At 38.8% G+C, this 27,518-nt stretch overlaps 1 protein-coding gene across 3 annotated transcripts in view; it reads right to left on the bottom strand.

The window, feature by feature from the left end:
- The window catches only part of ptprfa (protein tyrosine phosphatase receptor type Fa), a 516,187-nt gene that overhangs the window by 18,949 nt on the left and 469,720 nt on the right, over positions 1-27,518 (bottom strand). For all 3 annotated transcript variants that reach the window (XM_051711353.1, XM_051711352.1, XM_051711351.1), the window contains one exon: positions 12,976-13,154. In XM_051711353.1, coding sequence (XP_051567313.1) covers positions 12,976-13,154 — 179 coding nt within the window. The remainder of the gene's footprint in view (positions 1-12,975; positions 13,155-27,518) is intronic.

The raw sequence follows: 27,518 nt of genomic DNA on the forward strand, positions 1-27,518 counted from the left end.
GTCCGAACCAACACATGCTTGCCCTTGATCAATGGTCGAAGCCTCCGCAGGGCGAGAAGTACTGCCAACAACTCGAGGCAGTTGATGTGCCAACGTAGCCGCGGGCCAGTCTAGGAGCCAGCGGCTGCGTGCCCGTTACATACGGCGCCCCAGCCCATCTTGGAGGCGACCATCGTAACCACGACGCGCCTGGAGACCTGTTCTAGGGGAACCCTGCCCGTTGAAATGTCAGGTCGGTACAAGGACTGAAGAGGCATCAACAGATTGGCGTGATGACCACGCGATGTGTCCCGTGGCGCCATGCCCATCTCGGGACTCAAGTCTGAAGCCAGTGCTGAAGCGGTCTCATATGCATCAACCCAAGTGGCCACCGCTGAGGATGCCATATGCCCCAGGAGCCTCTGAAAAAGTTTCAGTGGGACCGCTGTCTTCCGTCTGAACGCCTTCAGACAGTTCAGCACTGACTGTGCGCACTCGTTCGTGAGGTGCACCGTCATCGAAACTGAGTCCAACTCCAAGCCGAGAAAAGAGATGCTCTGAACCGGGGAGAGCTTGCTCTTTTCCCAGTTGACCCGAAGCCCCAGCTGGCTTAGGTGTGTGAGCACCAGGTTCCTGTGCACACACAACACGTCCCGAGTGTGAGCTAGGATTAGCCAGTCGTCGAGATAGTTGAATATGCGAACGCCCACTTCCCTTAGTGGGGCAAGGGCTGCCTCTGCGACCTTCGTGTAGACGTGAGGGGACAAGGACAGGCCAAAGGGGAGGACCTTGTACTGGTACGCCCGGCCCTTGAAAGCAAACCGCAGGAAGGGTCTGTGTCGAGGTAAAACCAAGACGTGGAAGTACGCGTCCTTCAGGTCTACCGCCGCGAACCAATCTTGATGCCGGATGCTCGCTAGAATGCGTTTTTGCGTTAGCATCTTGAACGGGAGTCTGTGCAAAGCCCGGTTCAGTACTCGCAGGTCCAAGATTGGCCGCAACCCACCGCCTTTCTTCGGTACGATGAAGTAGGGGCTGTAAAACCCCTTCTTCATCTCAGCCGGAGGGACAGGCTCTATTGCACCCTTCCGTAGAAGGGTAGCAATTTCCGCGCGCAAGGTCGCGGCGTTCTCGCCCTTCACCGAGGTGAAGCGGACGCCTGGCGAACTGAATTGCATAGCCAAGCGAGCGTGCTGAGGAATGGGAGGTCCGTGGGTGGGGATACCCGGCGGAGGTGCTCCCACTGAGGTCCCCAAATCGCCCCCAGTGCTAACTGCCGCGGCCTCATACCCATAGGTAGAAGAACCGAGGCAGGGAGCCGCTGGGGTGGCTTGCTTTCTCATGAAGGCAAGCTGCGACCGCAACGTTGCCATGGTCATGTTCTCGCAGTGAGGACAAGACCCATCCACAAACGATGTCTCAAAAGTTTTGAAACACTTACTCATTCTTTATTATATATATTTTTTCTTCTTCACATCTTAGAATAATAGTAAAGTCATCAAAACTATGGAATAACAAATGGAACTATTATGTTATGTCTAAACAAAATCCAAAATAAATCAAAACTGTGTTATATTTTAGCATCTTCAAAGTAGTCACCCTTTGCCTAGAATTTTCAGAAATGTACTCTTGACATTTTCTCAACCAACTTCTTGAGGTGTCACCCTGGAATGCTTTTTAAACAGTATTGAAGGAGTTCCTATCTATGTTGGGCACTTATTGGCTGCTTTTCTTTATTATTTGGTCCAAGTCATCAATTTCGAAAACTTTTTTTTTTTTAAATTTTAGTTATATAATGAATAAATTAATATGGTGGCACAATTATATTTTTGTCTACAAGACTAATTTCAAACATTTATACATATGCCTTCAGATCAAAAGGTTCTTAAGATCATGAGAAACATTACAGTCAAGTGTTTCATAAGTTTTGACCGGTAGTGTGTATATATACAGTTGTGCTCAAAAGTTTCCATACCCTGGCAGAAATTGTGAAATTTTGGCATTGATTTTGAAAATATGACTGATAATGCAAAAAAAAACTGTCTTTTATTTAAGGATAGTGATCATATGAAGCCATTTATTATCACATAGTTGTTTGGCTTCTTTTTAAATCATAATAATAACAGAAATGGCCCTGATAAAAAGTTTACATACCCTTGAATGTTTGACCTTGTTACAGACACACAAGGTGACACACACAGGTTTAAATGTAAATTAAAGGTTCATTTCCCACACCTGTGGCTTTTTAAATTGCAATTAGTGTCTGTGAATAAATAGTCAATGAGTTTGTTAGCTCTCACGTGGATGCACTGAGCAGGCTAGATACTGAGCCATGGGGAGCAGAAAAGAACTGTCAAAAGCCTTGTGTAACAAGGTAATGGAACTTTATAAAGATGGAAAAGGATATAAAAAGATTTCCAAACCTTGAAAATGCTAGTCAGTACTGTTCAATCACTTATTAAGAAGTGGAAAATTCGGGGCTCTCTTGCTATCAAGCCAAGGTCAGGCAGACCAAGTAAGATTATAGCCACAACTGCCATAAGAATTGTTCGGGATACAAAGAAAAACCCACAGGTAACCTCAGGAGAAATACAGGCTGCTCTGGAAAAAGACGGTGTGGTTGTTTCAAGGAGCACAATATGATGATACTTGAACAAAAATGAGCTGCATGGTTGAGTTGCCAGAAAGAAGCCTTTACTGCGCCAATGCCACAAAAAAGCCCGGTTACAATATGCCCGACATCACCGTGACGCCTCACAGCTTCTGGCACACTAATTTGGAGTGACGAGACCAAAATAGAGCTTTATGGTCACAACCATAAGCACTATGTTTGGAGAGGGGTCAACAAGGCCTATAGTGAAAAGAATACCATCCCCACTGTGAAGCATGGTGGTGGCTCACTGGTGATTTGGGGATGTGTGAGCTCTAAAGGCACGGGGAATCTTGTGAAAATGTATGGCAAAATGAATGCAGCATGTTATCAGAAAATACTGGCAGACAATTTGCATTCTTCTGCACGAAAGCTGCCATGGGACGCTCTTGGACTTTCCAGCACGACAATGATCCTAAGCACAAGGCCAAGTTGACCCTCCAGTGGTTACAGCAGAAAAAGGTGAAGGTTCTGGAGTGGCCATCACAGTCTTCTGACCTTAATATCATCGAGCCACTCTGGGGAGATCTCAAACCTGTGGTTCATGCAAGACGACCAAAGACTTTGCATGACCTGGAGATGAATGGGCAGCAATACCACTTGCAAGAATTTGGGGCCTCATAGACAACTATTACAAAAGACTGCATGCTGTCATTGATGTTAAAGGGGGTAATACACAGTATTAAGAACTAAGGGTATGCAGACTTTTGAACAGGGGTCATTTTATTTTTTTCTTTGTTGCCATGTTTTGTTTTATGATTGTGCCATTCTGTTATAACCTACAGTTGAATATGAATCCCATAAATAAATGTGTTTTGCCTGCTCACTCATGTTTTCTTTAAAAACCGTACATATATTACCAATTCTCCAAGGATATGCAAACTTTTGAGCACAACTGTGTGTGTATATATATATATATATATATATATATATATATATATATATATATATATATATATATACACACACACACACACACACACACACACACACACACACCGATCAGCCACAACATTAAAGCTACCTGCCTAATATTGTGTAGGTCCCTCTTGTACCGCCAAAACAGCACCAATCCACATCTCAGAAAAGCATTCTAATAGTATCTGATTATATACCCGTATATATGATTTTATGCACTGCTGCCACACGATTGGCTGATTAGATAATCGCATGGATGATTGTTGGTGCCAGATGGGCTGGTTTGATTATTTCTGTAACTGCTGATTTCCTGGGATTTTCACGCACAACATTCACTAGAATTTACTCCGAATGGTGCCAAAAACAAAAAAACATCTAGTGAGCGGCAGTTCTGAGGATGAAAACGCCTTGTTGATGAGAGAGGTCAACAGAGAATGGCCAGACTGGTTCGAACTGACAAAGTCTATGGTAACTCAGATAACCGCTCTGTAAAATTGTGGTGAGAAGAATATAATCTCATAATGCTATTCTGAGATGTGAGTTGGCACTGTTTTGTCGGCATGAGGGGGGCCTACACAATATTAGGCAGGTGGTTTTAATGTTGTGGCTGATTGGTGTGTGTATATATATATATATATATATATATATATATATATATATATATATATATATATATATATATATATATATATATACATATATTGGGGTGAACTATCCCTATATATATCAGGGACCCCCCAACCCCCCGAATTAAGTCATACAAGAAAAAAACACTTTATAATAAGGTTGTATTTGTTAACAGGAGTTTTATGCATTAGCTATCACAAGCTAATTTTGACAAATTTATCTTTTTTTACAGCATTTATTAATCTTGGTTAATGTTGATTTATGAAAATAAAATCATTCAGTTTTACCCAATGTTAACATTTACAACTTTTATTATTAAATAGTATTAGTGTATTTTGAAATTTACATGAACTAAGATTAATATGTGCTGTAAAAGTATTGTTCATTATTAGTTTATGTCAACTAATGTTATTGTTATAAATTATTGTAAAGTGTTACCAGACAACCATCCTTAGTAATATTATAGACTCCAATAAGAGCTAAAAAGGATAGACTGATGCTGACTTGTGTACAGTACAAGTTTTACTCTACACAAACAATCAAAAAGAGCAATATTTAGTCAATGTAATCTTTTATAGCAGAACAAACAAGAAAAATGTATATATTCACAATGGAAATTGATATGACATTTCCAAAGACATCTTACTAATTTTCTGTAAATCAAAAATTTTGCATGATGGCAGAGGCCCTGAATAATGCGTTAAGAGTTAGAAGTGATGTGGAAGGACTTAAAGAGGTGCGATTCCACTACACTGACTGCAGGGGGCTCTGTGACTCCATAGGTGAGGTCCGAAAAGCATGAGAAGACAGACAGACATACAGAGGGTGAGATAAAGACCCAGTGGGAGAAAAGAAACATTGCATGGAGAAGATGTAGACAAAATCAGTAAAAGAGAGTGAGAAACACAGACAGAGAGAAAGACAGAAGCTGATGTTACTTGCTGACAGCCTTGGGTGGTGGAACAACAGAAAGAAGCATATTTTAGGCAGGCCCACACAGCACATAAGTTTACATCACATGTGCTATGACACATTTAGCTGTGCGAGGACACTAGTAGATGTTTCTAGCACTCATGTGCTGACCCCTGCTGTGAGACCCGCAGGTGTCAGTTGAAGGTTTTTAGAGATAAACTAACTTAATGCATCTCTGAAGTGGTTAGATGTCTAAATCCAACTTCCTCATCATTCTCCTCAGGCGCCGTTCACAGTCACAGCGATTTTACACCCCAGTGGTCAAAAGTTAAACTGACAATGACACACAAACACAAAAAAAAAACAACAAAAAAAACATGAAAAGTATACTTCCAAAAAATAATAAGGTTGTACACATTTAAAACTACGCATCACTCTCCACTGCCCCTCCCCGAGCTGCCCTATAGGCTAAATAACTGCCCCATTTTTTTATTAAATAGACCCAGGTTGCCCAGCCTTCTATACGACATCTCCTCAAATGCCGCTGCCCTGCCCATCTAGGTGCACCACTCTCAAAATGAGGGCGCTCCAGCCAAATTCCATCCCTTAAGAATAACCTGTCTACCTATCATAACACTGGCCAGGACCCAATTCTTTATGTACTTATCCTCTCTCTCTCTCTCTCTCTCGCTCTCTCTCTCTATATATATATATATATATATATATATATATATATATATATATATATATATATATATATATTTTTTTTTTTATCCCCTTTTCTTCCAATTTGGAATGCCCAATGCCCACGAGTAGGTCCTCGTGGTTTCATGAATACTTACCTCAATCCGGGTGGCGGAGGACAAGTCTCAGTTGCCTCTGCTTCTGAGATGGTCAGTCTGCGCATCTTATCACATGGCTCGTTGTGCATGACACCGCAGAGACTCTGCATGTGAAGGCTCACGCTACTCTCCGCGATCCACGCACAACTTACCACGCGCCCCACTGAGAGCGAGAACCACTAGGAGGTTACCCCAGGTAACTCTACCCTCCCTAGCAACCAGGTCAATTTGGTTGCTTAGGAGACCTGGCTGGAGTCACTCAGCACACCCTAGATTCCAACTCTTGACTCCAGGGGAGGTATTCAGCGTCAATACTCGCTGAGCTACCCAGGCCCCCACTTATCCCCTATATTAAAGGAATACTTCACCCAAACAGGTTTTTTGCAGGCCATCCAAGATGTATCTGAGTTTCTTCATCAAAAAACATTTTAACTACAAATGTTCGCTTCCGTACATCTCTGTGACGCGTGCTCATGGCTGACGTAAGCCCGTTGGTAAGGTCACGCGTCACGTGGAGGAGGCAGGAAGCGCGTCATTGTTTACAAAAGAAACTTGCACAGAGCACAGACCAAGCGCCGTTCACAAACCAAAACAGTCCAAAACAATTTCAAAACAATATAAAATAAAATAAAAAATAATTTCCAAATAATAATAAAAAAAGACGATGTAAACAATTACGCACTTCCTGACTCCGCCACGTGACGCGTGACCTTACCAACGAGCTTACGTCATCCCTCTCATGAGCGCACGTCTCAGAGATGTATGGAAGCGAACATTTGTAGTTAAAAAGTATATAAGTATTGTTTTGTTTCTCAAAATAATCAATCGTTTGCGTTCAGAAGAACTTTATTTGTCGACTGGAGTCATGTCGATTATTTTGATGCACCCTAAATATGCATTTTGGACCGTCAAAATATGGAGTACATTCACTTGCATTGTTTAGAGGAGGAGGCCTGAAATTAAATCCCAAAAGTCTTAAATTCTGTTTTGATGAAGAAAGAAACTCAGATACATCTTGGATGGCCTGAAGGTGAGTAAATTATCAGTAAATGTTCATTTTTGGGTGAACTATTCCTTTAAAAGTGCAGCATGTAAGATTCAGAAACCCTTGTTATTATTGAACCTGTGGCCGTTAAGTGAACTGCAGCCTGTTGCTCGTGATCGCGCGCACACCCTCCATAGGGATGCGAGCGAGCATGACCAAAACAAAGAGACTGAACGTGATTCACCAGCATCATGATGACAGATAAGTTAGCATAATTAAAATTACACAGTTATGATTGTTTTACTACAAACTTTGAGACTGTATATTATATTTGACTCTCCAGTGCTGGAACAGGGCTAAAACAAAGTGTGGATATAGGTCTGACTATGCGAGACTGTAGTTTGAAGTAATCACTTTTCTTTGCATGATACATTGACTGCATTTATACGACAGCCTATGTCGGTGTTAGCTAGCTAGCCAGCTTTATCAATAGCTGTTAGCTAAATTTGGTGGATGATGACAGTAGCTGTTTATAAAATAGACTGTACATTATAAATATGTTGACACAATTCAGTATTGATGTGATTCCATCATAACTGTCATTTTGATATATCGATATGCTATTGTTTTATAATAACAGAATGTATATTTTTTCTGTATAACCAAGTTACGTTACACTAATGAATGGGTTTTTTGCATTATCTTGAACATTGTCTAGCATTTATTTCATGTGTTATTGTAGTTTACCTTGCTGAATAATTACAGATTAACATTATGTCAGTTACTGTGAATCAGCATACCTGACATTTAGTATAAAGAGAAAATCGTTGAAATGATTTGACAGTTAAGAAGCAAGGTAGCTTGCCATTCGTCAGCGTTAGCAGGCAAGATCAAGTTAGCTAAAATTACACAGATCAATCCTTATGGCACTATATTTCACATGCTTTGCAGTTATGTAAGCTTACCTGTCCAATAAGAAGAATGCCAATTCAGGGTCAGTTCTGATCCCCAAAACCGAATGCCCTCCAGGAATCAAATGTCCTGCCGATGTTTACTCTAGTTTTCGCTCGACCATGATCACATCATAAATGTTTTTTTTTTTGGCTTACTCTGAGTTTGTGTAGGAGTCGGTGTTGTATTTGGAGCCGGCTGTTTGCTGGATTCCATCTCTAAGATAACGTTACCTAGTGTTGCAGACTGTCTGTTGACACTGTTAAATAGCGGAAGAACTGAGGCAAGGCTCTTGGGAGCGCGCAAAACGTCACATTCTTTGGAAATTTCCCGGCAAAAGCGACCCTCTCCCTTCCCATGACAATGCAGGTGGCGCAGCTGTAAATACCTAAAGAACTGAGACCTGGGAATCCCAAAATGTTGAACCATATTTTCAAAGGATCTCAACACTCCACTCTCATATAGGTCATCAAGCGTATTAACCTCCCTCACAATCCACTCTGACCAGCAGAAAGGGGATTTATTAATACATAATTTTGGGTTCAGCCATATGCTCGAGGCTACATTTTAAATAAATTAAACACTCTGGACAATTTTGTCCATACCGAGTGCAAATGCGAGATAACGGGGTGTAACTTCTCTAGTTAGTTTGATAGAAAGGCTTTGTAATGGTGAAATAGGGGCAAGAATGTCCTGTTCAATACAAAACCAGGGAGGGGCTATCTCAGGTGGGAGCGACCAATAAGCCAAATGCCTGAGACCGAATGCATAATAATAAAACAAAATCTTGGGTAAGCCTAGCCCACCTTTGTCAATCGGCCTATGTAACTTACTGAAATGTAATCTGGGATGTTTACCATTCCAAATGAAGGACTTCGCTATGCTATTCAAATGCTTGAAATAAGAGAGGGGAACATCTAAAGGGAGAGACTGTAGCAGGTAGTTGAATTTTGTAATACAATTAATTTTAATAACATTAACCTTCACAGTCATAGATAAATGTAATGAAGCCCATCTACCCACATCGCTCAAAAGCCTTTTTATTCAAAATTAACACTAACTAAATCACACAAATGTTTAAGTATTTTATTCTGCTGGGAATAAAATACCCAAATACTTAATGCCCTGTTTGGGTCACTGGAAGGCGCCTGGCTGAAAAGCCGTTATCAGGCGGTACGCTGTCAGAGCCAAAGCGACCGGAGTCTGGTCGTTCGCCACTGCCCCCATGACATTAATGAAACGACTAATGTTACCAGAAGAGTTACGGCCCTGAATAAACCCCACCTTATCTGTATAAGAGATGTCTTAACTTTACTTAATTGGTTAGACAATATTTTTGACAATATTTTAACTTCTAACTGGATCAGGGAAATTGGACATTAACTCTTACACTCGCTTGGATCTTTGTCCTTTTTAAGAATCAGACTGATCCGGGCATGTGTCATGGTTGGCGGAAGCTTTCCATTCTTTAATGATTCCGTATAAACTTATAGCAAAAATGGAGCAAGATCTGTAGCATAAGATCTAAAAAATTCAGCTGCAAAGCCGTATGGCCCCGGAGCCTTCAGCCATCAGTTTGGGAAGTTCTAATGGTTCCACAAAGTTTCTAATATCCTCATCAGTAGATGAAGACATGGAACTATAGAGATCAAGATAAAATTCTTTAAAAGCGTTATTAATATCAATGGCCATGGTAAATATTTCACCACCAGCAGATTTCACTGTGGGAATGGTAGAAAAAGACTCTCTCTGTTTTATATATCTAGCCAGAAGTTTTCCTGCCTTGTCCCCCGACTCAAAGTATGGCTGTCTTGCCCTAAATAGTAAAAACTCCACCTTCCATGACAAAATAGTATAATATCTGTATTTCAATCGGGTCAATTCTCTGAGACCATTAGACGACATTCGGTGCTTCAGTTCTGCCTCGGCACTTTTAATATTCTCTTCCAATTCCACGAGTTCTTGTGCTTTGGATTTTTTGGTGAATGTGGCATACTGTATGATCCGGCCCCTAAGAACCGCCTTAAGTGCCTCCCAAGCCACACACACAGAGGATACTGAGGACCAGTTGGTTTCCATATAGACATTGATTTCAGCCTTTAACATTTGTTGGAATTCAGGATTTTGCAAAAGGGATACATTAAAGTGCCAACTATATGATTTCCATTTCTCCATAGGGACTTAGATATTTAAAAAAAAATATTCTAGAGTAAATCTTATGGACTGATGAGTCCCTCCCAGATGGGTTCAAAAGTCTCTTTTTTTTTTTACACATCCTGTGAAGCGTCAATGTTGCTCTAGTGGGCTTGCACACTTTTGCTTCACTATGATCAAGGACTGAGTCCATCAAATGATTAAAGCCTCCTCCCAATATTATATCATGAAGGGTGCCAGCGGCTTGCAACATCCCTTCAAGATCTATCAAAAAGCCCTGATCATCAACGTTAGGTGCATAAATATTAGCCAAAATAAGACTTTGCCCCTGAATTTCAGCTAAAACAATAATGACTCTTCCTAATTTATCTTTAATCTGTTTGAGACATTTGAATTGTAGACGTTTACTTATCAGTGTAATGACTTCCTTGCTCTTACTTGAGCCAGCACTAAAGAAAACATGTCCACCCCATATCTTCCCAAATGTTTCAGCTTCCTGTGGGGAAAGATGCGTTTCTTAAAAAAAAACTATATCATATTTCTTACGCTTAAGAAGAGAAATAACCTTCTTTCTTTTTATGGGGTGCCCCAACCCATTCACATTCCACGTGGAGAGAGACAATCCACTCATATTAACAATTGACATTTTGACATATAAGAAAAAATAAATCATGTCATAAACAGGATTATAAAGACCACATTCCAACATTAGTGCAATAATCAAAACCTGAACTTTCCCCAGAACCAAACAAACAGAAAAAAGAAAAACGCGCACATTAACTTGTCCATCCCTCTAAACTCAAACAGTCCATGAACGCCCACAAGAACCCCCGTGACAACTTTGCCGTTGGATTACTCAAGTCCAGTGTTTATATACAAATTTTGTGAGACAGAATTACACGGCAAAAGATCATCTATAAAACAAACTCCAGCCAATAGGCGGAATAAACCAAAAGAACGTGTACGTTCATCCACAAAACTGTCCCGAAGGTGTGTTACTCCACAAAACAAACTCCAGCCGCTAGGTGGAACCAGCACAAAAAGACAAAAAAAAAAGCGCTCAGTTTCCTCGAACAGACAAGTGAATTTTTTTTTTTTCAGTATTTCTTTGTTCAGTAAGCCAGTCCACTCAGCTGCAACGTGAGTACCACAAGATGACTTACTCCATTGACTTTATGAAGGACATCGCTTGCTGTAGGCATGTGAATGTTTTACAGCCATCCTTAGCATCTATTCTCAATTTGGCCGGGAATATCAGTGCAAAAGTGACCTTCCATTGATGTAAAAGTTTCTTGCATTCCTTGAATCGATCACGTTTCTCTCTTGTAGAATTCGCAAAGTCTGGGAACAAGAAAATGCTGTGGTTTTTCCAAGAAAGTCTTCCTTTACTCCTCGCCTCACATAACACAAGATCTTTATCAGATGATCTCAGAAATTTGGCCAGAATTGATCGGGGCCTGTCTCCCTCCGCGGCTCACCGAGAAGGAACCCTGTGAGCTCGCTCAGTTTCCAGTTTATGGCCTGTTATGTCAAGCAGATTCGGAAGGAGCCCATCCAGGAATTTCACCATATCCTGACCCTCTTCGGCCCCAGGAATTCCGACAATATGGACGTTATTCCGCCGGCTACGGTTCTCCATGACCTCCAACTTCTCCCAGACACGCTCCAAATACAGCTTGGTCGCTAGCGGATTAGCAGATGATTCCCTCTCTGATGACTCCAGATAATCAATACGTTTCTCGACATCTCTGACATTTCGCCTCCATGGCAGTGATCGATCGACGTATCACAGCAAGATCCTCCAAGTCAGCAACGACCTTCAACAGCATTGCCGACATGTTCAAAATCTCTCGCCGCATTTCCCGCTTCTCTCCGACTAAATCGACTCCCAGGCTCGGGGCCTGCTCGGGGGTGTCAGCTTGAGCACGTAAGTGTCTTTTAATGTCTCCAGAGCCTGATGATTTTTAATTCTTTGACATATTGTCCTCCTAGAACAGTTATGGAACAGAGTGTATCGAATCTCACCGGTTTATGCCATTAAAAATGTTAAAACTAGCAAAGTGTGCAGAGCTCGCCGTTCACACGTCTGATCCTCGCATGGCGTCACGTGACTCCCCACATTTTTTTTTATTAACATTTTAGTTGACAACAATAATGAGCAAAATGACAAAAACATGTATCAAGCTGTAACAGACCAAACTTTAAAAAAAATCAAAACCCTTTGTCAACGAATATTTTCGTCAGTAATTTGTTGACGAGATTAACACTAATGGGGTTTCTATTACTGTTGGTGAGGGAGTGACAGTAAATTTGGCATCTTTCTCACTTCTCACACTCGTAATCCATCTTTCTCTATTTTTTTCCTCAACGTAACGTATTTTTTTCTTTACTGTTCGAGTAAATGAAAACAGATCACTTTTTAGGTGTATGCTTAAGGTTTTCATGTTGTTTGGAATAAATAAATTTGGGGTAAAGGTGCTATTCCATCATGGTCCATAAAAAGTATGTTAATTGATTAAATATAATGAAATACTGAATATAAACAGTAAAAAAAAAATCTACATATTTCATCTATAATGTTCTGCTTAAATTAATGCATTAATTTCTATAACAGATGCTATGAAACTATTTATATTGTGAAAAGCACTATACAAATACAATAACTTGTCTAACATGTACACACTACATGTTTGAGTGTTTGACAGCACGTGTATGATTAATTAATACTCAAAAAATAAATGTATTTTTAAAAACAACATTTCAAGCAATTTCAATAATTTTTTTTTATTTGATTCCATTTGAATCCTAATTCCTTAATTCAAATTAGCATTACAATTCTGCATCCTGTTTCAAATTCAATTTAAATACAGGAATTGAACAGAATTTGAAAGGCATTCTCAAATCAGTTCTGAACGGTGCACAAACCTGATTTATTCACTGAAAGCACACATACGTACCTGTATCCATCAATAAAGCTGGCGTTAATGTAGTCGGACCCCTCCACGCCTCTGATTGGCTGCATACACACACGGCTGGACTCAAAGGGCATGATGTTCACCAGTCGGTTCTTAAACTTGTTGCATGGTAGACTAGCACTGATGAATCTGGATGTGTGTGCTTTAGAGTTGGCCAGTTTCTGCAGTGAGAAAAGAGACAGAACTTTATTGCAAAATGTTTTGACAGGTAACAAAAATGTGCTTCATAAGGCAATTAACCTGACGACATCAGGTCAAACCAATGAAATACACCTGTAATGGTCAAATCAAGTGCACTGAAGAAAAAAAAAACTAATTGTGGCTCAGTAACATCACATATAAAAATAAATCGGTTCTACCCAGAAACATACACATTTATAACATTTTAGCGTTACTTAATTTGCATTAATGTGTACAACAAAAAATATGAATTAAAAAACAAAAATATGGATAACCATTATCACATGGCTCAATACAGAAGTTAAAACAGCTCTCCTACTCGTTTCGGCATGAGACTTCCTCAGGGAGAGTAACAAACAAGCTTCAAACAGGTGAGACTAATATCACTAATTTAGTAAGTCACATGATCAACTTGTTAACTATAGTGTTAAACATTCACTATTGTTACTTGTTTTTGTTCTCAAAGACAATATTACAAATAATACACTAAATAAAACATACACAAAAAACACTTACAAAAATACACTACAGTATATATATTCTGAGATGCTATTCTTCTCACCACAATTGTACAGAGCGGTTATCTGAGTTACCGTAGAGTTTGTCAGTTCGAACCAGTCTGGCCATTCTCTTTTGACCTCTCTCATCAACAAGGCATTTCCATCCACAGAACTGCCACTTGCTGGATGTTTTTTGTTTTTGGCACCATTCAGAATAAATTCTAGAGACTGTTGTGCATGAAAATCCCAGAAGATCAGCAGTTACAGAAATACTCAAACCAGCCCATCTGGCACCAACAATCATGCCACGGTCCAAATCACTAAGATCACATTTTTTCCCCATTTTTCCCTTGATGGTTGATGTGAACATTAACTGAAGCTCCTGACCCATATCTGCATGATTTTATGCACTGCACTGCTGCCACACGATTGGCTGATTAGATAATCGCATGGATGATTGTTATTGCCAGACGGGCTGGTTTTAGTATTTCTGTAACTGCTGATCAACAGTCTCTAGAGTTTACTCCGAATGGTGCCAAAAGCAAAACTCATCCACAGAGGTCAACAGAGAATGGCTAGACTGGTTGGAACTGACAAAGTCTACGGTAACTCAGATAACCGCCCTGTACAATTGTGGTGAGAAGAATAGCATCTCAGAATGCTATATAGAATATAAATAAGAACTAAAATACAAATCCTCATTCAATCCAGGATATTTCATAGCATTTAACTTGTATATCCAAAAGTTTTTGTTATTTACCTTTCCTAATTGAAATACTATGGTCAATACCTTGTATTTTAAGAGTAGATGGATTACAGTTGCGCATTAATTTAAAATGTTTAGCCATAAGATACTCTTCATTACCCCTCCTAATGGCATTTTTATGCTCAGCCAGACAGTCTTGCAATCGTCTTTCTGTTCTACCAATATAGAAAAGCTTACATTGTGGACATTCCAATGTGTCGATAACATGAGTAGTTTTACAGTTAATGAAGTGTTTGACAGTCAAGTTATTTTTATTTGTATAGCACTTTTCACAACACACATCATTTCAAAGCAGCTTTACAGAAAATCATGCATTAACAGTGTGACGAGGAGGAGGGCGTGGCTGGGCCGTGAGGGTGCACGCCTGGCGCCGAGTAGCCCAATCAGTGGGAGAGAGATAAGAGGAGAAGCTGGGGATGCCAGAGAGTGAGAGACACGGAGCTGTGTGTGTGTGTTCGTGGTCAATGTCTGTTATTATGTTCCAGTTTGATGTTATGTTATAATTAAAGTGTTGTTGAGTGTTGATCCGATTCCCGCCGCCTCCTTTCCCAAACCCCGTTACACTGGTGCCGAAACCTGGGAATGGAGGAAGACGTGCCGTCAGAGAGCCCATACTGCTGACTGAGGATCGCAACGCCAAGGAGGTATGATACGGTGGTACTGGAGCGGTTTGCCCGAAGGCAGAGGAGCCCACTGCCGTCTGCCAGGAGACGAAGGAGCTGCTGCCGTCCGCCAGGAGGCAGGGTAGCTCGCTGCCGTCTACCAGGAAGTGGAGAAGACACTGCCAGTACCTAGAGGGCGGAGGAGCCGCTACTGTCCACCAGGGGGAGAGGGAGCTCGCCGCCATCCGCCGGGAGGTGGAGCAGCTGCTGATATCTGCTGGGAGGCAGGGAGCTCGCTGCCGTCCGCCAGGAGGCGAGGTCCAGTGCCATCACCAGGCATTACGGAGCTGTGTGTGTGTTCGTGGTTGACATCTGTTATTATGTTCCAGTTTGATGTTATGTTATATTTAAAGTCTTGAGTGTTGATCAAGTTCCCACCACCTCCTTTCCTAAACCCCGTTACAAACAGAAAATGAAACTGTAATATCTATAAAGTCTTAAAGTGATCATTGTGTAGTTTGATTAAATATGATTGTTAATTGTGTATACAGATTTAATAATTAAATAAATAAATAATACTTGTATTTAGAACCCCTGTGAGCAAGCTGAAGACGACTGTGGCAAGGAACACAAAACTCCATAAGATGTTGGTTAATGGAGAAAAATAACCTTGGGAGAAACCAGGCTCACTGTGGGGGCCAGTTCCCCTCTGGCTAAACAACATGAATATAATGCCAATATTAAGTGTTAAGGTCAGTGTTTAAAAAAAGATTTTTTTATGAACTACAAGATTAATGACTTATGTCTTTGAAGTCCATCCTGGATTTACTGCAGAAGTTCACATAGATGCATTGTCCTTTGTTAGTTGGCTAATGAAGGCTTTTGTTGGCAATTAATTGATAGTCTGTGTATTCTATTTCAAGAGTGTAATCCATCAATAGAAACCGGCAGGTCATTTCGGTGAGGTTTGGTGGGGTCCATCCTAAGCCCAAGGTTCAGGCAGTGGCATATGAAGTATCCAATGTCTTACAGTTGAAGTTGGCATCAGTTCATCCTCTGAAGTCCATCGTAAAAGAATTAAGTGATGTCTGGCTAGCACCGGCTGTAGTTTGTCATCATCACTCAGCGACACGTAGCAGTGGAGTCCAACACCAAGCAGGAACGGAGCTGGATCTGGCTGGGTCTGATAACCTCAGGATATGAATCCCGAGGCTGAGGCATGGAAACAAATAGAATAATATTAGCGTAGTCTTTAATATAGACTTAAACTGAGTGAGTGTGTCTGCATCCCGAACAGTGATACAGAGACTATTCCATAGTTAAAGCGCCAAATAGGAAAAGGATCTACCTCCTTTTGTGGATTTTGATATTCTAGGAACTATTTACAAGCCATAATAGCTAGACCATTCAAAGCTTTATATGTAGTTAACAGAATTTTAAAATTAATACCAGGGAAACTGTGGGTCCTTAAAAAGTCTTACATTTACTTTTTTTTTTACATTTATGGCCATAAAAAGCCTTAAATATCTTAAATAAATTACAATAAGTCTTAAATTTAGTTCGCTGAGGGCTTAAATTTAGGGGCGTGAATAGAGGAGATGCTTAAAACTGCAGAATCTGCACAAGTCAAACCCCCCAACCCCCTCTCATGCAGCCAGCATTTAGGGAAGTGCAATAATGTTTATGTCCTGTTTATAATCGACAAAGCTGTCAACGTTGCAATCTGCAAGCACAAGAGGTTGGAGCGGTCTTTTGATGCCTTTCAAATTGTGGCGCTTCCTTATTTTCCGTCACCTTTGACAAGAACCGTAAAGCTAACAGAACTACTCAGCTGCAGAGTTACACCTGTTACATCTCTCATCTCCATCTCTCTAGAGCTCCATCTGACATATACAGGTATTTTCTCTGCCATCTGAATCAGCCAATAAAATTAAAATTTTTTATAATATACAAAACAATAATATCCTGACCCGTATAACATTATAATATTAATAATATATATAATATGAAAATATATTATCTATATTTAATATTTAGTATATAATCTGTTTTCAGTATACATCATAACTAATTATGCAGCACAGTTCTCTTTCATAATTTAATCTGTTAACATTTTCAATACATCTTGTCAACTTTAAATAGCCATGTTTAAGATAACTGACGAGTTTTGACTTTTACTTAAGATATTTCACACAAAAATGAAAATTGTCATCACTTACCTTCATGCTGTTGCAAACCTGTATGATTTTCTTATTTCAGTGGATTTCAAAAGGAGCTATTAGGGAGTTCCAGTCTCCATTCACTTTCATTGAGTGAATAAAAGATGCACTGACAGTGAATGAGACTAAACGTTTTGCTTAACATCTCCTTTTTTGTTCCATGGCAGAGAAAAATTCATACAGTCTCAAGGGTGAGCAGTGATGACAGAAATTTCATTTTTAAATTAACTGCCCATTAACTACATGTTAAAGTATTTGTTAAAGGTATCTGCCAAGAAAAAAAATATAAATATTATTCAGCACATGCTAGACCTTATTCACAGCAGTGCCATATTTTATTTTTTTACGAGAATGACAACGAGGCTGTGAGGGATAGATGTACAGTCTCTTCGATGAGATGTACTGCAGTTTAAAGTGTTTTTGGATCTTTCCACAGACAAAACATTGAAAAAAAAATATCTTTTCAAGAACAAAGAACAAAAAACTCCAGACAACATGTGTTGTGGAAAATCAGATGTGATCTTCAAGCTTTTTACAGATTTATACTGTGCATGCTATTGAAGAGGCTGTAAGTTTATCCCTCACAGCCTCGTTTCCATTCCCAATAAAAATTAAACATGGCGGTAATGTGAATAAGGTCTATTGCGTCACGTCTTGCTGGAAAACAAGTGACTAAAGAGAAGGGTCACAATATAGGCTACATACTTTAGGCTACATGCATTCATAATGAATTCATTTAGAGTTTTAATGTTGTATTATATTATTTTTAAAAAGAAAACACATAAATGCACAATAAAATATAAAAAATAAACATGTCCATAGACATCCAAGTAGCCTCAGTGGTTTTGTATTTACCTGCTAATTAATTATTTAATTTGTTTATTTATTGTGAAAGTGATCATAAATTTCTCTTTTATTTGGCCTTAAAAAGTCTTAAAATTCAATCCTTTGAACCTGCATATACCCTGAAAACGAAATTTAACATGTAGCCAATGTAATGTACAGGTGCATCTCAATAAATTAGAATGTCGTGGAAAAGTTCATTTATTTCAGTAATTCAACTCAAATTGTGAAACTCGTGTATTAAATAAATTCAATGCACACAGACTGAAGTAGTTTAAGTCTTTGGTTCTTTTAATTGTGATGATTTTGGCTCACATTTAACAAAAACCCACCAATTCACTATCTCAAAAAATTAGAATACATCATAAGACCAATAAAAAAAAACATTTTTAGTGAATTGTTGGCCTTCTGGAAAGTATGTTCATTTACTGTATATGTACTCAATACTTGGTAGGGGCTCCTTTTGCTTTAATTACTGCCTCAATTCAGCGTGGCATGGAGGTGATCAGTTTGTGGCACTGCTGAGGTGGTATGGAAGCCCAGGTTTCTTTGACAGTGGCCTTCAGCTCATCTGCATTTTTTGGTCTCTTGTTTCTCATTTTCCTCTTGACAATACCCCATAGAGTCTCTATGGGGTTCAGGTCTGGTGAGTTTGCTGGCCAGTCAAGCACACCAACACCATGGTCATTTAACCAACTTTTGGTGCTTTTGGCAGTGTGGGCAGGTGCCAAATCCTGCTGGAAAATGAAATCAGCATCTTTAAAAAGCTGGTCAGCAGAAGGAAGCATGAAGTGCTCCAAAATGTCTTGGTAAATGGGTGCAGTGACTTTGGTTTTCAAAAAACACAATGGACCAACACCAGCAGATGACATTTCACCCCAAATCATCACAGACTGTGGAAACTTAACACTGGACTTCAAGCAACTTGGGCTATGAGCTTCTCCACCCTTCCTCCAGACTCTAGGACCTTGGTTTCCAAATGAAATACAAAACTTGCTCTCATCTGAAAAGAGGACTTTGGACCACTGGGCAACAGTCCAGTTCTTCTTCTCCTTAGCCCAGGTAAGACGCCTCTGACGTTGTCTGTGGTTCAGGAGTGGCTTAACAAGAGGAATACGACAACTGTAGCCAAATTCCTTGACACGTCTGTGTGTGGTGGCTCTTGATGCCTTGACCCCAGCCTCAGTCCATTCCTTGTGAAGTTCACCCAAATTCTTGAATCGATTTTGCTTGACAATCCTCATAAGGCTGCGGTTCTCTCGGTTGGTTGTGCATCTTTTTCTTCCACACTTTTTCCTTCCACTCAACTTTCTGTTAACATGCTTGGATACAGCACTCTGTGAACAGCCAGCTTCTTTGGCAATGAATGTTTGTGGCTTACCCTCCTTGTGAAGGGTGTCAATGATTGTCTTCTGGACAACTGTCAGATCATCAGTCTTCCCCATGATTGTGTAGCCTAGTGAACCAAACTGAGAGACCATTTTGAAGGTTCAGGAAACCTTTGCAGGTGTTTTGAGTTGATTAGCTGATTGGCATGTCACCATATTCTAATTTTTTGAGATAGTGAATTGGTGGGTTTTTGTTAAATGTGAGCCAAAATCATCACAATTAAAAGAACCAAAGAGTTAAACTACTTCAGTCTGTATGCATTGAATTTATTTAATACACGAGTTTCACAATTTGAGTTGAATTACTGAAATAAATGAACTTTTCCACGACATTCTAATTTATTGAGATGCACCTGTATGTTATGACGATAAAATGGGGCTAAAATTATCATATTTCTTGGTTCTAGTCAGCACTCCGGCAGCTGCATTTTGAACCAATTGAAGTTTGAACTTGCTGGACATCCTCCCAGTAATGCATTACAATAATCTAGTCTTGAGGTCATGAACACATGAATTAGTTTTTCGGCATCAGCAACAGAGAGCACGTGTCATAACTTAGCAATATTTCTGAGGTGGAAGAATGCTGTTCTACAAGCATTGGAAATTTGATTTTCAAAGGACAGATTGGCATCAAATATAACACCTAAGTACTTCGCTGTAGAAGACGACATAACAGTACATCCATAGAGAGTAAAATTATATTTTAGCAGCTTATTTTTAGAGGTTTTTGGTCCAATAATTAGTACCTCTGTTTAGGCGGAATTAAGTAGAAGGAAATTTCTGGCCATCCAAATGTTGATTTCATTGATTCACCCTGCTAATTTGGAGAATTGTGAATTTTCATTGCGTTTAGAAGAAATATTAAGTTGGGTGTCATCGGCATAACATTGGAAACTTATTCCATGATTCCTGATAATATCTCTCAGGGGAAGCATATATAAGGACAAAAGCAGAGGCCCTAGAACTGATCCCTGTGGCACTCCATACTTAACTTTTGTTTGATTTGACAATTCCTCGTTTACACATACAAAATGGTAGTGGTCTGATAAATAGGACCTAAACCATGCTAATGCAAGTCCACTAATACCAACATAATTCTCCAGCCTATTCAAGAGAATGTTGTGATCTATTGTGTCGAAGGCAGCACTAAGATCTAAAAACACTAGAAGAGAAATGCAGCCGCAGTCAGATGATGAGCAATTCATTTGAAACTCTGATAAGTGCAGTCTCTGTACTGCGATGGGGCCTAAATCCTGACTGAAATTGTTCATAAATACCATTTCTCTGTAGAAATGAATATAGTTGGGAGAACACTACCTTTTCTAGTATTTTTGACATAAATGGTAGATTTGAAATCGGTCTGTAATTAGCCAGTTCTCCAGGATCAAGCTGTTGCTTCTTCATAAGCGGTTTGATAACTGCCATTTTAAAGTTTCTTTGGACATGTCCTAAGGATAGCGAGGAGTTAATATTAAGAAGAGGTTCTGAGATTACAGGTAATGCCTCTTTTATGAGCTTAGTTGGTATTGGATCTAACATACATGTTGTGGCTTTTAATTTTTTTGTTAAGTTTTGTTAGCTCTTCGTGACCTATGACAGCGAAGGACTGAAGCTGCTCGTGAGGAAAATTATGAGACACTGTTTTGTGAGGTGCTGTGACAGTTGATTGCATAATTCCAATTTTTTTTCTGATTATTTTAATTGTATCAGTAAAGAAAATTATGAAGTCATTACTATTGTGCTGCGACAGAATATCTGGTTCAGTCGATGCTTCATTCCTAACCAATTTAGCTACAGTACTGAATAAACACCTAGGATTGTTGTGGTTATTTTCTATGAGTTTGCTATAATATACTGACCTGGCTGCTTTTAGTGCATGTCTGTAGTTACAGACACTATCCTTCCATGCACAACGAAATACCTCTAATTTTGGGGACAACACTATAAAGGGGGGCGACAGTATCAAGAGTGCTAGAGAAGACTGTATTTATATTTTCTGTTATTACATCAAGTTCTTCTAGACTTTTCTGAGACAATTCTGGAAGATTATTAGTGAAGCTATCTTTAGTGGTTGAAAGAATAGTTCTACCTGAAGGATAGTGTGGTGTAGATTGAGTGACATTAGCTGATCGCAGCAAACAAGAGACGAGGTAATGATCTGGGATATCATCGCTCTGCAGCAGAATTTCTATAGTATCAACATCAACTCCATATGACAGAATTAAATCTAGTGTATGATTATGGCAATGAGTTGGTCCTGTCACATTTTGTTTGACTCCAAGACAGTTGAGAATATAAATAAATGCTAATCCCAATGTGTAATTTTCATTATCTATGTGAATGTTGAAGTCACCAACAATTAAAGCTCCATCTACAGTAACTACAAGATCTGATAGAAAATGAGCAAATTCACCAAGGAAATTTGAGTATGGCCCGGGTGATCTATGTACTGTAGCAAGGGCAAAAGACGACAGAGATTTTTTATTTATATCTGATGGTGTCACATTAAGCATTATTAGTTCAAAAGTCTTAAACTTATATCCTGTCCTCTGAGTAACACCAAAAACTTCACTGTAAATTGTAGCAACGCCTCCTCAACCCTTCAGACAAGGCTCATGTTTATAACAATAACCTGGGGGAGTAGATTCATTTAAAATAATATATTCATCTGGTTTAAGCCAGGTTTCAGTCAAACAGAGCACATACAAACTATGATCTGTAATAATTTCATTTACAATTAGTGCTTTGGTTGAAAGAGATCTAATGTTTAGTAGCCCTATCTTTATATGATGTTTATCTTCAATTATAATTTTTTTTATTTTTTTATATTACAGTGTCTGACATCGTTTTCGCAAGTTCACACACCTCTTTAACATTATCTTTAGTGATCTCCAACTGGCAAAGCCTGACATCGTTAGTGCTGACATGAATAACAATTTTAGAAAATCTCCATTTAGCATTAGCCAGCACTTGTAAATTTGATCTGATGTCAGACGTTAGAGCCCCGGAAATGCATTTAACAATGATGGCTGGAATCTCTATTTCCACGTTCCTTACAATAGAATCACCAATTATTAAGGCTCTTTCAAAATGATTCTCAGTGGGTGCATCACTGAGTGGTGAGAATCGATTGGAAACCCTAACAGGAACGGGAGAATGGTGTCACTTTTCTGAGCGAGTATGCCGCTGAGACGTCACCCAAATGCCCTGCTGCGGGGGCTCCACAGCCGGAACCAAAGTGTGTGTTGCTTGCTGTTCTACCCTTATCCGAAACAGTATCTACTGGCTTCTCGTTCTCACTGACCTCCACTAGCGATCGGATGCGTGTCTCTAACTCATCAACCTTTTCCGTCAGCCTGACTAATTCCTTACATTTATCACATGTGACTCCCTCACTGCTGATGGAAGAAGCTATAGTAAACATGTGGCATGCAATCCAGGAAGAAATAACATGAGAGGATGCCATGACTTACCGCAGTTGTTTATTGTTGTTGTTGTTGTTATGGTTGTTTTTGAGCGGCGAGGGTTTGAGATCGATGTGATTCCTGATCAGCAGTGGATTGAGATTGATGTAATAATCTGTGTAAAACACAGTGGAGAAAACGAATCCACGCAGTGGAGATGCGAGATGTAGACAAGCGGGGGAAAAATAAAAGAAAAAAGAGAGAAAACGGGTGCGCGCGGTAAAATACACGCAGTTGAAACAGTAGAAAAGCGGAATTACCCGAAGCACACGGTAAAATGGCAGAGGATCTTAAATCTTATTCGTTTTTCCATTTAGAAAAGTTTTTCCTTGTACTACATTATCACATTGATCTCAACGATGACATTTAAAACAACCTCTAAGCAATGATTTTGTGAGTGTGTGGTAGATAACTATGACTAATCTGTCACCTAAGGTAGTGCTTTTCTTAAAACTTATCATTGGAAGGTCTGGGAATGTATCTCTTAAAAAATCATCACTCTGTATAATGCCCCAATTTTTGCAGATAATCCGTTTGACTTTTTAGCAATCGTGCTATATTGTGTAACAAAATAAACTATTTGATGTTTTGGATCTCGTTTTCCTTTTAAACAAATCAGTCCTTGTCATATTTTTCATACATGTTCTTGCTTTTTGGATAGTTTCGAACTTATACGCTCTGTTTAAATGCGTTTTTCTAAGTCCTTATATTTATCCTCAAAATCTTGCTCTTTGTCATAAATCCTACGCAGTCTTTGAAACTGTCCAAAAGGTATGTTTTGTATCAATTTAGGAGGATGGAAACACTTAGCATGAAGAACCATATTTCTATCAGTAGGTTTCCTAAATACTGATGTATGTAAAAAGCCATCTTTATCTTTACTGATTTCAAAGTCCAGAAAATTAAACTTTTCCTTATTGTACTCTAGGGATAGTTTAACATTTGAGTTGGTACTATTAAGATATTGGTGAAATGATACTAGATCTTCCTCTGAACCCGAAGAAAAATAGGATAATGTCAATGTAATGTCCCCACCAGATGATGTTATCTAGAAAGTGATTTGTTCTAGGATTCAATACATATTCATGTTCCCATTTACCTAAGAATAAACCAGTGAAGGAAGGACTGTAACAAGCGCCCACAGCACATCCTTTTACTTGTTTAAAAAGCTTTTCTTGGAAAACAAAGATATTATTATTATTAAGGGTTCATTTAGTAAGATTCAGTATGAACCCTGAAGTTGGTAACTCTGTTTCAGGTCTAGTATTCAGAAAATATTCCAAAGCCAACAATCCATGCTCAATGTTAGTGTATAAAGACTCTACATCCATAATTACTAGATTAGAAGAAATACCAATGTTATTCAATTCTTGAATTTTTTCAATAAATCTGTAGTGTCTTTGATGTATGCAGGTAATGAAGGTAAAAAAAGGCTTGATAAAATAGTCAATATACTTTGAAATGGGTTCAGTTAAGCTACCATTACCACTAATCACTGGTCTACCTGGAGGATTTTCTAAAAAAAAAAATATATATATATATATATTTTGGGGAGCAAATAAAATGAGGCTAATTGTATCTTTTTATTTTTTATTATTGAATACAAATTTAAGTTAATTATCAGAAATCTAACCACTATCCACAGCCTGTTTCAGAGAATGTTCCAACTCCAACTAAAGGATATCTGTAGGATCAAAGGTAACCCATTGATAGTATTCTGTATTCTCCAATTGCCTTTTAGTTTCATCTATGTACAGTATATATTTTTACCCCAAATTACGATTGCACCTCCTTTGTCAGCTCTTTTTATGACAATTCTATAATTTTTCATCAAACTTGTAAGGGCCTCATTTTCCTTTTTAGATAAATTAATGTTATGAAATGTCTTGTTCTTCTCATTAAAAAGCTGCACCACATCAAAATTAACCTTCTTTACAAAAGTATTCAAAGTAGCATTTTGAACCAAAGGACAAAAAGTGGATTTAGGCTTAAAGATAGTGCCTGGTCTCATAGTAACATACTTAGTTGTACTTGTATTGTGACTTTGACAAGGATTTGATTTATACCACACTTTCAAATTCAAGTTTCTATAGAAATGGAAAAGGTCTATTTTTGTATCGAATTCATTAGAAGTAGATGTCGGGGCAAATGACAACCCCTTGGATAAGACTTTTATACTGTTCTCTGAAAGATGTTCATCTGAGATATGGATCACAGTTTCAGTCTGTTCCTGCTCCGTGTATATGGGCGATCTAGGCTTCTTTCTCCCTCTCCGGGTAGGTCTCTTACTCATCTTCTTTCTCTTTTGCTCCACTCTCTGTGTGTTTTCCTTCTGGGTGCTAAAAAAGTACTGGAAGAGGCTTCATTGTTTCTAGAGTGCTCCTCATCCTCACTACTAGTAATGCTGATGGAAACTTTCCTAGATTTGTTTCGAGACGAATTAGGAATTGTAGTCAAGCAATTTTATAAGGTTATTATAAGGTGACCTTAGAGTGATACATAAAGTAAATGAATAATTGTGTTTCTTGAACTGATTTGGCTTAAAAATCCATAAAATTAAGATTTTAAGTACTACCAACTCAAATGATTGAGTACAAAATTGAGGTAATGGGGAACAGCCATAAGCCCTTGCGTTTGAATGTTTTAAGCATGTTTGTTTGGTCAAAAGGAACTTAAAGGTGCAATATGTAAGATTCAGAAACCCTTGTTATTAATGACACCTGTGGCTGTTAAGTGAACTGCAGCCTGTTGCTAGTGATCTCGCGCACACACTCCATAGGGACGCGAGCAAGCATGACCAAAACAAAGAGACTGAACGTGATTCACCGGCATCATGATGACAGATAAGGTAGCATAATTAAAATTACACAGTTATGATTGTTTTACTACAAACTTTGAGACTGTATATTACATTTGACTCTCCAGTGCTGGAACAGGGCCAAAACAAAGTGTGGATATAGGTCTGACTATGCGAGACTGTAGTTTGAAGTAATCACTTTTTTTGCATGATACATTGACTGCATTTATATGACAGCCTATGTCGGCGTTAGCTAGCTAGCCAGCTTTATCAATAGCTGTTAGCTAAACTTTGTGGATGATGACAGTAGCTGTTTATAAAATAGACTGTACATTATAAATATATTGACAATTCATTATTGATGTGATTCCATCATAACTGTCATTTTGATATAGCGATGCGCTATTGTTTTATAATAATAGAATGTATATATTTTCTGTATAACCAAGTTATGTTACACTAATGAATGGAGCTTTTTGCATTATCTTGAACATTGTCTAGAATTCATTTCATGTGTTATTGTAGTTTACCTTGCTGAATAATTACAGATTAACATTATGTCAGTTACTGTGAATCAGTATACCTGACTTTTAGTATAAAGAGAAGATCGTTGAAATTATTTGAAAGTTACGAAGCAAGGTAGCTTGCAATTCGTCAGCGTTAGCAGGCATGATCAAGTTAGCTAAAATTACACAGATCAATCCTTATGGCACTATATTTCACATGCTTTGCAGTTATGTAAGTTTACCTGTCCAATAAGAAGAATGCCAATTCAGGGTCAGTTCTGATCCCCAAAACCGAATGAAGGTCCCTCCAGGAATCAAATGTCCTGCCGATGTTCACTCTAGTTTTCACATCATAAATGTTTTTTTGTTTTTTTTTGGCTTACTCTGAGTTTGTGTAGGAGTCGGTGTTGTGTTTGGAGCCGGCCGTTTGCTGGATTCTATCTCTAAGATAACGTTATCTAGTGTTGCAGGCTGTCTGTTGACACTGTTAAATAGCGCACTAAAGAAGCACTGAGGCAAGGCTCTCAGAAGCGTGCAAAACGTCACATCCTTGCAAAGGCGACCCGCTCCCTTCGCATGAAAATCTACAGGCTTTAATAGGCAACCTAGGAAGTCCGGTCACACATTGGCAAAAAAAGGGTAAATATTACATGAAAAATGTTACATATTGCACCTTTAATGGGGCATTTAATTAGTTATTAATAAGAATTCATAGAGATTTGAGCTCTTTTTAGTATTACTGATGTTGTTTTACTGTAATTAGTTGTTTTGTGTAAAGTCACCATTAGGGTGATTAGTGTTCCCTTTGGTAAAGTTGGATTCTGTTCAATTCATGTAATTTTTCCATGCGCATGTGAATATGCATTGCTGAAGTGCAGCTTTATCTGCACTCCTTTAGGGAATCAAGTTTAATGACTGACCTCAGTCATTATTTTTTATGAGCCAATTAAATAAGATAGAAATACTATAAATATTCATTTGAAACAACATGCTATTAGTTTGTTAAATCTTACTTGTTTGACATTTTGTAGCTTTTTAAGTAAATAAAGTTTAATGAACTGATACATTTGTGTGAATAAGGTTTTCTAGTTGTGCTAACATAAAATGACCATAAGCTGAATTTACTTAAAAAGCGTGAAGCAAAAATGCTATAAAATAGAAGGATAATTATATATCTTGGGTCCAGCAAGTTGCCACCATTTCTTTTAAGTTCTTCGCCATTTTTGATCACTTTTTATCTTCACTACTTTTTATTTATAA

Source organism: Myxocyprinus asiaticus, chromosome 12, assembly GCF_019703515.2.
Source record: "Myxocyprinus asiaticus isolate MX2 ecotype Aquarium Trade chromosome 12, UBuf_Myxa_2, whole genome shotgun sequence".
NCBI lineage: Eukaryota > Metazoa > Chordata > Actinopteri > Cypriniformes > Catostomidae > Myxocyprinus > Myxocyprinus asiaticus.